This window comes from Podarcis erhardii, assembly GCF_964252035.2.
Source record: "Podarcis erhardii genome assembly, chromosome: 4".
Taxonomy (NCBI): Eukaryota; Metazoa; Chordata; class Lepidosauria; order Squamata; family Lacertidae; genus Podarcis; species Podarcis erhardii.
The window spans coordinates 48383531-48395704 of NC_138508.1; the positions used below are offsets into that span (position 1 = coordinate 48383531).

Here is a 12174-nt window from a genome sequence, read left to right on the forward strand (position 1 = left end):
ACGTGGCCAGCGTGACGAAGCTGCATCTGGTGAGCCAGCACCAGTGCTGCACATGGAAACGCCATTTACCTTCCCGCTATAAAGTGGTACCTATTTATCTACTTGCACTTAGGGGTGCTTTCGAACTGCTAGGTGGGCAGGAGCTGGGACCGAACGATGGGAGCTCACCCTGCCGTGGGAATTCGAACCGCCGACCTTATGATCAGCAAGTCCTAGGCACTGAGGTTTTACCCACAGGGCCACCCGCGTCCCCATTGCATTAAACATTATCAAAATATATATCATATCAAAATAACAGATAAATGTACTACCCTGTGGTACATTCGTCATTTATTTTGTCATTTCCTTCCCATGAAATTAAATTGATTAAGATAATAAAAAGGTATCAGTAAAATATTGTAGAGAAAATGGGTGGTGGTGGGTACAAACATTGGTGAGCCGCAGTGGTGGTTCACTAGAAGGGGAAATATGCTGAGGAGTGGCCATTTAATGTTGCACATAGTAGTTCTAAACTTGTAGAAAGCCAGTCATCTAGAGACTTTCAATGAGCAGTCATAACGCAGAACACAGCCACTCTAGATGATGGAATGATTGTGAAAGTGTGGCAATACTATGTACTTCTGAAGTGTCTGGAGGCATGTCTCCTCTCAAAGGAGCCATGTAAGGTTTTTTAAAATTACCATCTTTTCCCAGCCTGCAGAAAGGCTTAAGAAGCAATGTGTCCATGACAATATTTTCTTTCTCACTGAATGTTGTGGCTGTCAGGGGCCAGATTTAATTTCTGGACCTATCAGCCCTCTGCAAGGGGTCAATACATTATAGCTGTAGAATGGAGCTGTTTCAAACACAACTCCACCCCCGATGATGGGCAACTGTTTGGTGAAGTTTACTGGAGACTGTGAAAGCCACTAAAGAAAAAAGGTATATATTTTTAAGGTGAGGCATTGGGGCGGGGCGGGGGTAGGGGCTGGTTTACTATTGCAATTCCATTCACCAAGTGTGTGAAAATGTGTTTTTATAAAAATCAATTCATACTACTACCTTCTACATAAAAACATTTGCATGATAGTTTACAGTATTAATCTAAAATAAACAAAGTTGAAGGAGAGAAAGTCTCTCCAGTAGTGTGATCATACCTCCTTGCTTAGCAACCATCAGAGTCAGCTACCTGAGGCAAAAGACGAGATCACATCCCTTCCCCCATTCCATCCATAGAATCCAACCAGGCTGGCAGTTGAATCTTATTTCAACATTGACAATGGGATACTGTCTTTCAGGGTGCCCAAGGTCAGCAGATCTAGTTAGAAGGTGTTACACATAGTTCTGATTGCCAACTGACAGGAATAGTCAGGGGCCTCAGGAGAAACAGCTGGAGTGCTGTTCGCTCAGCAACTGCCCAATGGTGGCCATTGCCCATCATTAAACATATAAGATCAAATAACTTATTGATACCAATTATTAATTCATCCATTTTATCACAATCCTAATCAGCTTTTAAATCAGTGAAAAGAGGATTGCGTTATCCATTCTATCTTCCCAGAAAATATTGACTTGTTCAAGGTTACTGTTGATAGTACAAGTTCATCCATTCTTTCCCCAGAAAGTGGCAGAAAGTATAATTCAATCTGGGAAAATCCCTTTATCATCAGAAGATCAGTCTTAGGAAGCTCAGGAAATTCATACTTATTGCATGAACTTAAAGGTTTTATGTGTGTAGAAAAATTTTACTCACTGAACCACTTGAAATTAATTAAAATATTTACAGCAATACAGCAGATTACAGCTGTAATATCTGCACCTTGTCTTATACTCTTATTTGTAATAAGATTTATTAGTCACTTGATACCTTAAAGATTTCCAAGTGACCTGTGTTTTTAAAAATGGAAAATAAATACATTATAACATCTGAAATTCATATAAAACATTAACATTTTTATACAAACACCTACAATTCACATACACAGAATAACAGTCACAGAAAGCTTAGAGTACCAGATAAGAAAAAATATGAATCCATCCATAAACAATATCTTGTTGACCCAACTAAAACCCTTTGTTTTTTTCAAAAATGAAAATCTGTATTATTCAATCCAGTCATCAGAACAGATGTACCAGTAACATTTTTATGCTAGATATAAAGGCCATCAAAAATAAATTACCAAAAAATGGAAAAAGTGGATCTAACTGTGAAAATTCATTTTGAACCCAAAATATTCCCCCTCCCCAATTCCTTTCACAAGTAATGATTTTACACCAATGCAACAATTTTTTCTGCCAAAAATAAAGGGAGGGAAGAAAAATAAAAATGCAAGGGCAGAAAATAATAATTTGGTTGTCTTGTGCTCTTGGCAAGACTCTCCTCTGCTCCTCTTTGCTACTTGAATGTCCTAACCTGGGAACAAAATATCCAAAGTTTGTTATTTATGTTCCTATGGGAAAAATCTAACTCTACCATGTCCAACTCTGACATCAGTGGGATTGGAATTTCGACTTAGAATTAAAATGTATGCATTCAATATCTTAGCTATAACTGTATATCTGTATATATCTTTCTATATGTTATCTTTGCCTCTGAATGTAAATGTAAAACACAGGCAGCCAAAACAATGAAGAACTGAACAATAAACATTCTCGAGGGATCAATTATATTACACCTGAAGGCAAAGGGGTACCAAAATAACAAACGTCTGCTACTTCAAATAAAATGCATTCACAATCTGCCATTGTTAGGCTTTACTATAAAAACACTTGCAGTAAAGTACAACTGACTGTTAAACTAAAAAGTTCACTAAAGATAGAAAAACAAAATTATTGGTTCACAGAAACAAGCATCTGCAACAATTATGGAATCATAGTGATACTCCTGTCTAAGCCATGGCTAGTTCCTAGACAACTTCCTCACACAGCAATTTACAAAGTTTCTGAACACAGTCATGTAACTGAGCACACATCCTTGTGGATAAAATGCCCATTACTTTTTGTCAGTACTAGTCCTAAGACCCCTGTAGGGTCATTTCACAATTAAAGAAGAAGAACTGTGGCGATGACACTTCTGAAGGAGCTACTTTCATATTTTTCAACTAAAAATAACTTAGAATCAAGGTCCCTCACTGGACTGGGGATGAGGGCTGCATACAGTTACCAAGATTTGGACTTGTGCAACTCCCTCTGAGGGTGGTGGCCTTCTCTTTTAAGTGGGACCTTTGTAAAATTCTCATTTTGAATTTGCTTACCTAAATCTAGGAATTACTCAGGGCAGCATGTTGAAGACAATTTCAAGGACACCTCTGCTTGCTTGGTACTTAGGTCTGAAACCTGTAACATCTACTCCTGGAAGAGAGGGTCTTTGCCACCTCATTTTCATGGGAGGGCCTGTTTGTGTGAAATTACCCTCACCAAAAAAAGCCCACCCCCCTCCAGAAATGAACATTGTCCAGCTGCCCTCAGTCCCAGTGAACTCTGGGCTGTGAATATCAAAAACGTGTAATTTGGTACAATATAACTGAGATTATTTTGAGCACCACAGCTTGGGTTTTTCCATCTAAATGTAATTCCTTCTTAAATGCTAAATTCTCTTACCTTTGGCTTTTGAGTTTTTTCCTTATCTGAAGCATTCGAAGGTTTTCTCTTCAACATCTTAACATTCAGATTGAATCAAAATACCATTATAAGGCAGAGTTGCTCGATTTGCTCAGCCAAAGTGCAGCAGTGTGAATGATACACAGAGCTCAAATCAGCAAAATAAAACTTCCTTATTCTGCTAAGGATGTGACTTCACTCAGCTTTCTGCTAGGACTGGTTGAAATACTGAAGATAGAGGAAGGAAGACAAAATGAGAAGAAGAAAGAGAGAGAGAGGCTCTGGGTATAACTCAGCAAGCGCTGCTCCTTCAGCTTCTTCCCCACATTTCTTTCACGGCAGCTTCCACAGAAACGGTGCTTGATGCACTGTTTCCATACTAGCAGCCTTGTGTGGAAGGGTGAACAAGTCAGGGATGCTCAACCCCCTGCAGTGTTCTATAGCTTTGTCAACAATTTATAACATCCCAAACAGCAGGATAATTATTATTCTCTTCTTTCAGGAAGCACCACAGCAACCATGATCTTCTGGCACATCCCTCTCAAAACAAATTAAAAATATAGTGAGCTGAAGTGTAAAAGAACAAACACTGCCTAGAATGTGATTTTCTAATGAGAGTGGGTAACAAACAATTTATATCCATTCTCCTGCAGCATTACCAGTTGCAGGGAAACAAGCAGAGACTGCTATTGCCTCCTTGTGCAATTCCCAGGAACATCTGGTTGGCCACCGTGGGCAACAGAGGAACTGCACTAGAGGAACTACTTTTGTTTGATAGATGACCTTGGTCTGATCCAGCAGGACTCTTCTTATATTCTTACATGTTTTCTTTAGAGTAGGTTTTCAGAAGTGCATAGGAAGCTAGGCTCATGACTCTTTTGCAACCATTGCTCCAGGGCATATTCCTACAAAAAACATCTAAATGTGCCAAACAATCTTATCCCTAAAAAACAAAATCCTCCCTAGGTTGTCATCCTGGCCAGAAATGGAATCATATTTGTTATTAGCAGCCTACACTTGGTATGAGGTAGTTTAGATCGTTTGATATCAACGAGATGAAAAACAGCTTTACTCCTGGTACTTCTAGCCAACTGGTTTTTAGAGTAATAAACACACACCCCTATCTCACTGGTTTATATATAAGACTCTAGAGATATAAAATCTAGGAGGGTGCAATGACCACAAGGATGTTTTGTGTTTTGGAAAGTGGTGCATTTTAGCTTATACAGAACAGCATAGTGGTCTTTTGGGACCCATTTGGAATTCTGAGAGTACCGTGGGCACCACCCACACTTGTTGCCTCTTTTCCTGCTAATCTCTCCTCCCCAAATAGAGAAAAAACATGCATGTGTGCATGCACATTCCTCAATTTTACAAGTTATTTGAGCAAAAGTTGGATCCAGTAGAACTAACATGGAATTTAAACAGTCATAGAGGATTTTCTCTCTTTTTTAAAAAGGTTAAACTTCAACATCAGCCAGCACCAAACAACAAAAATATAACTTGGACCTATTTGTCTGGAGTTTTGGAAGACTTTATATAGAAGGGCCTGCTATGCCTACAAATTTCATTCACTTCTGTCAAAAAAAAGTGTGTATGAGAGACAGAGCTATAGTCATTTGTTGATGCAAGTCAATAAAGCGGCACAGAGCTTCAGATTTTCAAAATTAAGGTGCTGATATCAATTAAGGTGCTGATATCAAACTGTCTGACCAAACTGCGGGAGGCAGTGAAAGACAGGAGTGCCTGGCGTGCTCTGGTCCATGGGGTCACGAAGAGTTGGACACGACTAAACGACTAAACAACAACAACAAATCAATCTAAGGCAAAGCAGCACAAACTAAAATGGGCCACTTTCCAAAACAGCAAACAGGAGTGTGAACCTACTCTTGTGGTCATTGCGCCCTCCTAGATTATATCTCTATAGTCTTATATATGAAACCAGTAAGGTGTGTGTGTTTGTGTGTGGGGGGGGGGTGTACTGCTCAGCTCTTAGCACAGTGCTTCATGGATTAAAAACAAATCAAAACTTTGTCAAAAGACCCAAACACATATCAACAGTTGCTAAGATAATACTTTAACCTTCAATTATATACCCTCTCCCTCCGCCCTTGTAAAATTTGATGCATGAATAAGAAATAATGGATAAGTACTATATCTTTTGAAATGGCCTCTGTCTTTCTGGAGTTAACAATAAATATTCCGGAGAAAGAAAGCTTGAAGCTTATATATCACCCTTCAGATGAGTTATCATTTAATTTTGTTATTCTGGTCACTGTATATATTTATGCAAATCTGAGGAGGCAATATCATGTCAAGATGGGGTGATCAAATTGGGTTGACTAGCTAACAAAGAAAGATTACAAACATGATGAGTATTTATAAGGTATCCTCATAACTATTTTCTTTTAAACCTTCTAAACAATTGAATAAGAAAAGTGCATTTATGGGCACAATCCAGCCTTCTTTTGGTCTATGCAGGGCAGGAGCTAAATCATGAGTCCATTAATTTTGATACAGTATTGTAAGAGAAGCTCCCTATGGATTAGACCCTATATTTATTAAAAGCCATTCTAGCATTTCAGAAATTCATGTTCAGGTTTCACTCTCTCATCAATTTTTTCATGAGATTTTGAGTAGTTTCACATGCTTAAATCTATCTTGTTTTCTTGCAATAGAGTCAATAATAAAATTGTTGGAAGGGTAAAATATCTCTCATCCTCATATGTCTGGTAATGGCAGCTGAAATGCCATCATAGACCTGACCAAACTCACATGAAATGTGGAGAATAAATGCAACAAGAACACAACACACCTTGTAATGCATTTATCATATCATTTGGAAATGCACATTGAACCCAAGTTCATGCAATTATAAATTCATTTGTTATACTCTTGGCCATTGTTCCAACCTTTAAAGCACCAAATAAACCTTTAGGAGGGAATCAACCCACCTTGATAATTCAAACATTAATTCCTTTTCTGCCCACTGTTAAAATCTGTGTGATTAATAAAAAGAGAATTCATATGTAGAGTAATATATGAGCTTCCCTTTGCTAGAATATTTATTGTTAAACGGGTAGAAAGAGGCCATTTCAGGAGATATAGTGCCCACCCATATCTATTTCCTCTCTCCATGCATCAGAAAAATTACAGCAGGTTGAAGGCTGACCTGATTATCTCCTTGTCCTTGAAAGTTTGACCTCTGCACTAGTTGTTGAAAATACCAAACAGAGCGAAAGACTGACACTCGTAACATTACAAGCACATAATTGAGTTAAGCTGGAATCTTGAATGAATTTTAATGCCTGGAAAGTTAATGTAGTCTGAGAGTTTTATCTTTTTAATTTTCAAATGGTCTAATATGAAGAATGCATTGCACAACATTGATCATAAAGAGGGACAGGTGAACAGGGAGCATGTGAAACACACACACACTATTAGGGATGGTTATAAATGGCACCTGAATACCTCAGATCAGTCCTTTTTAGTAAACCACAATTAGTTGTGTATGTTACAGGTTACAAAATTCCTGCACTCCCATGTAAGAAATGACTTGATAGTAATACCTGGAACATCACATTTGATAATGTTACACGCAGGGTTGTTCATGCATATGACTGACCGTATTGTAAAAACATACTGTAGTTAATAGTAGTGAAAACTCAGTGTGTAAGATCAGAACATATATTCAAGGTAAAATGGATCTCTTCCATTTTCTGTAGCCCATTAGCATTTACAAGTGATGCATCATAGATAGAGAAATTAGCTGCCAATGAGACTTTTAGTAGGTTTATTATAAAACTAGATGGGTTGGATCAAGATTGACTGTTTCACAAATGAAGGCCTCCTTCTACGCATAGAAGGCACAAAAGCTCCCCACTGGCAGAAGAAAAGGAGATAACTGACCTGTCTCTCAAACATAAGGCCCCACAGGGCCTCTATATTGTCAGTAGGGGTAACAGCTTGAATAAAATATGGGGGGGGGGGCAGGTAAGGCCCATCTCACATAATCAATGTCAAGATGTGGTGCAGACACATCATTTGAATGGCAATCCCCATCAACTGAGGGGTGGGGGTGGCCAAAGGGATCTCAGCCCCTAGGAGGTGGCCCCTATGCTTACCAGCATTTAAACTCAGTTTATTAGTCCTTGTCCAGTCCACAGCATTGGCAAGACACTAGTCCAGAGTCTGCACACCCAGTCCTATTTAAGATGTTACTAGTGGCAGACCATGGGGGTCTCAAATTTCAGCAGTGCCCTGTGCAGCACCAAAATTTGGTGCCCGCCGCCTCTCACCCTCCATTCTACATCATGGCTGTGTCACCCCCTGCAGTGCCCCCAAGGCTCCATGTTTGATGCAGCCAAACCAGTCACACTCCCCTAAATCTACCTCTGATATTACAGATAAGTAGAACTGGGCGTCATCAACACACTGATGGCATTTTGCTCCATATCCCCTAATGATTGCTCCCAGTTGCTTCATAAAGATGTTAAATAGCACCAGGGACAAAACAGTCCCCTTTTGCACCCCATAGCACAAACACCAAGGGGCCAATGAGCATTCACCAGTGCCACTCTTTGGAACTGACAGGGCATGTAGGATCATAACTCCTGTAAAACAGTGCCTCTGACACCCATCTCACAGATCCTGTGCAGGAAACTACCATGGCTGATAGTATCAAAAGCCACTGAGAGATCAAGTACTCCAATAGTCCTCTACCAATCATCAGGTTGACCAAGGCTGATTTGGTGCCAAAACTGACTCAAATGTATCCAGATAACCAGATTCATCAACAAACTTCCCAATCACCTTTCTAGCACTCAAGGATTTGTTTATTTGTTGAATTTATATTCCACCATTTCCTCTAAAGGGTTCAACAGTTCTCTCCCTCATCATTTAATCTCCACAACAACTCTGTGAGGTAGGTTCAGCTGAGGGGCAGTGACTGGCCCAAGGTCACCCAGTGAGCTTCAAGGCGGAGTGGGGATTTGAACCCAGGTCTCCCAGGTCCTAGTCTGACACTCTAACTACTACACCACACTGGCTCTCATTAATTAACATGCCATAAGCATAGCAAACAACATGAAGGCAAGTCCATAACTATGTTCTCAATGACTAACATTAAATGATATGTTGAAAATATGAGAAGCCTTATCAGACTTATCAGCCTTATCAGACACACAACACAGAATATGCAAATTACTGCACATCATTTAATGGATAGAACTTCACAGCAGACTCGGTGCACGGATGGTTCAGGTGAAAGTTATCAAGTGACATCACTGTGTAATATATATTCATGTGTAAATGTGTCCACAATGCATCATTATCAGAGAGCAGAGAAGTTAACAATGATGACTTTAAAAGGGGAGGAATGGGCACCATAATCAAAGTAATTACATTCACCTTTCCCAAGTCAAAAAATCAGCTAAAGGCTCCATTGCTTCCTTTTGTACTAGAGAAACTGGTATGATCTGAACATCTCACACTGCCTCATACCAAGTCAGACTAGAGGATTGGCATTTGCTCTCCAAGATGTAAGATGTGAGACAGGCCTTTCCCTGCCCTTCTATGTTAACTGGAGATGCTGGGGCTACCAATTCATTCTGATGAAGCTTTAAATTAGAAAGATCTGTACAAAGCTGAAAGAAGGAGAGCCATTTTGGAGTTGACAAGAAGAAAAACCGAACACACTTTAGTCAGAGGATTTGCAACATTATCAACAGACTATATTTCAGACACATAGGGTGAGGTCTGCTAAACCTTTGTTTTACAAAGCAGCTCCAAGAGCAAGCAGAATGTAGTGGATGACCTTTCAAGCTGCAAACGTGATGTTATCTGTCTTCCTATCTCTGATTAAAATCAAGATCAACAAATATGTATTCTGATTAATGCTAAAGCAGAGTCCGCTATCAATAAGCTGTTTTCTGCCAGGGCCATCAGTTCAAACTGAATTTATTTCTTCATGTCAGTGTCATACTGCTGAATTGCCACTGTTTTGCCTCATATACAATGTGAATGGCACAAGCAAACTTTTTATTTATTTTTAACGTACAAATTTCATAGTTTGCTGTAGATAGCAATGTTCTCCAAGCCTGTATCACGTGTTGGGCATCTGTATGAAGTGGGGCATGCCAGTCTTCTAGTTTGCAAAGAATCTCATTGTCCTGGTCTGACCAGGCCTGTTTACGTAAAATTTGCTTAAGCTGGCAAAAAATTGAAGCAGGAAGAGAAGTGGAGTGGATTTTTTATATTCCCTACATTTTTAATATCTTTGTTTTGGTTCCTATTCCGTACTTGTACCTTACCAAAGACAACTGTGGCTGTCTTTTGTCTGTCAGTCAGCCCAATTGCATCAGTGTCATATTCAAGTGCTGGTATGATTTAAACATGGATGCAAAACTAAGCTTAATATACTTAAAGAATTAAACTTCTATGGCGGTCTGGGTTTAGATACATGTGAGCTCTTAGCAAAATCTAAGGTGGAAAAACAGGTTGTGAGTGTAAAGGGCCTGAAACAGTAAGCAATATTGGTTGTCAGGCTAGATTAGTGAAGGAAGCAGGAGCAAGAGTATGGAACCATATTCTTAAGAGTATTTTAAGTGCCAACCTTGAAAGAAGTCAAATAACACATCCCGCACAACAGGCAAGGTTTTGCTGGATGAGAAAGGATAGTGATTTAACAGGTCGTTTTCTTCAAAATACTGAGACAAAAACCACTTCTCTTTAATAGATGTTATGATCTCCTTATTCTGAATACTAAAGTGGAATGACACAAATATAAACAGATTTCACTTTTGATACTGAAATCTAAGAGCTTTGTAGTTGTATTCTTATACTTAGTTTTAATGTTTGTTTTTACATTGATGTTTGAGTCATTTTTCTGAAAAAACAACAACAAATAAATATTATTAATAAAACAATAATAATATCCAGTTCAAAATCCAAATTTGTCCATCTCATAATGCTCAGGTGTAATAAAAATTGAACACTATTCTCTCTAGAAGTTATTCTGTGTCTCAGAATGTAAAATGACATTCTGCATGTGTCATGTGCGTACCCAAAGCCATCTGCCCTGACTAAGCGTTTGCTGTTTGCTGTGAATAATGTGACCAGATCATCTAACCAAGTAGACTTTTGTTTGGTGGTAAATTAATTCTTATTATTCTTTCTTGCAGAAATTTAACATTGTTAATGTTGCCCATCCAGATCTAGTTGAATTTCAAGCGCTATGTTGTGGATGTAGCTAAAACTAACAACAATTTCCATATGATAATTGGTATATGCACAGCACTATCAGTGCATGTGATGATAATTCAAGCCAGAAGAGAAATCTATGAACTTTTCAATCTCTCTCCCCCCCCAAAAAAAAACCTCCTCTGATGTGTGAATCCATTTTGAATTGAGACAAGGGTAGTTCCTCCAGAACAAATTCTGAACCATCAGAACCTAACTTTCATAAACCTACAGTTGCTACAGACATATTAGCACTACTTAACAATTTGACAGGACTATAATGAGCAGGTGACTGGGATCATCTGTCATGACAATTATGGGGATGAATAAAGGCAACGTCAGGTTTGGATCAGATTTGTCTTTCAGGATTTTTCTATCACCATTCTTTTGGATGCTTCAGCCATGTCACAGGTAGACTAAAATAACTGCCAGACGTAACCCAACAAGTCTTTATAGCTGAGTTAAATATTTGGGAGGAAAGCAACTTACCCATGAATCTGGGAGATCAACGTCCGTGAGAGAGGAAGTAAGACGGGGTTGGTGAGAGCAACAAGTACATTTTTCCCACTCCTCTATCCTTGTAATCAGGAAATCACAGGGGCACAGCTGGTTATCAGGAAAAGGTTTCCAATCACTCCAGAGTTGAAATTCAGTTTCTGAACGGATGGAAATATTTCCTAAGTTGCTTAGTCTGGAAGTATAAGATCTTCCCAAGGAAGTTGATAGAAGGCCTGTTCTCGTCTCAGCTTCATCCTTTCGCCTTGTATTCTCTCTCAATACTTTCTTGTCCTGGGATTTGGTTAATTTCATACATGATGTTGGAGCTTCATCCTCATCTTCGGAGACATATACATCTTGTGGCAGTGGATCTTTAAAAAGTTTAAAAATAAATAAATGAAACTGTGGTTTGAAATAGTGTTTTATCTTCCCACCCATCCCCAAAGACACATAGAAATATTGGGATGCAGGCAATTCTGTACCGAACTTGTGGAACTATTAACACACACTTGGTATAAAGTATAGGATATTTGTAAGAGTTGATCTAGGAAACCGACCCCACAATTATGACCTACGCACCTAAGATTTTATGCAGAGATGGCCACATTTGAATGGTCTATCCCCACATGGGTGAGTGAAGCCAGCAGAGGTGGGGATAGTGCGTATGTTTCACATTATGAGCTGCATTAACTCTTGAGGTATTGTCTGAACCAGTTTGCAGACATTCTGTTGAAGCAAGGAAGTCTCTAACTTCCCACTGATCTCACAATTCATAGATTCTTTCAGCTTACTCAGAAGACACTATAGTCTCCCCAGGACATATTTAATTTAAATAAATGAGGGAATAATATTTTTCTG

General features: G+C 39.0%; 1 protein-coding gene across 3 annotated transcripts in view; it reads right to left on the reverse strand.

Moving 5' to 3' along the window:
* The window catches only part of SAMSN1 (SAM domain, SH3 domain and nuclear localization signals 1), a 74717-nt gene that overhangs the window by 35523 nt on the left and 27020 nt on the right, over nucleotides 1–12174 (reverse strand). Inside the window, exon 9 of one of the 3 annotated variants that reach the window (XM_081858527.1) lies at nucleotides 11308–11687. In XM_081858527.1, coding sequence (XP_081714653.1) covers nucleotides 11308–11687 — 380 coding nt within the window. Of the gene's footprint in view, nucleotides 1–1136; nucleotides 1206–3579; nucleotides 3749–11307; nucleotides 11688–12174 lie in introns of those variants that run through there. The other 2 variants (XM_081858525.1, XM_081858526.1) reach the window with 2 other exon arrangements.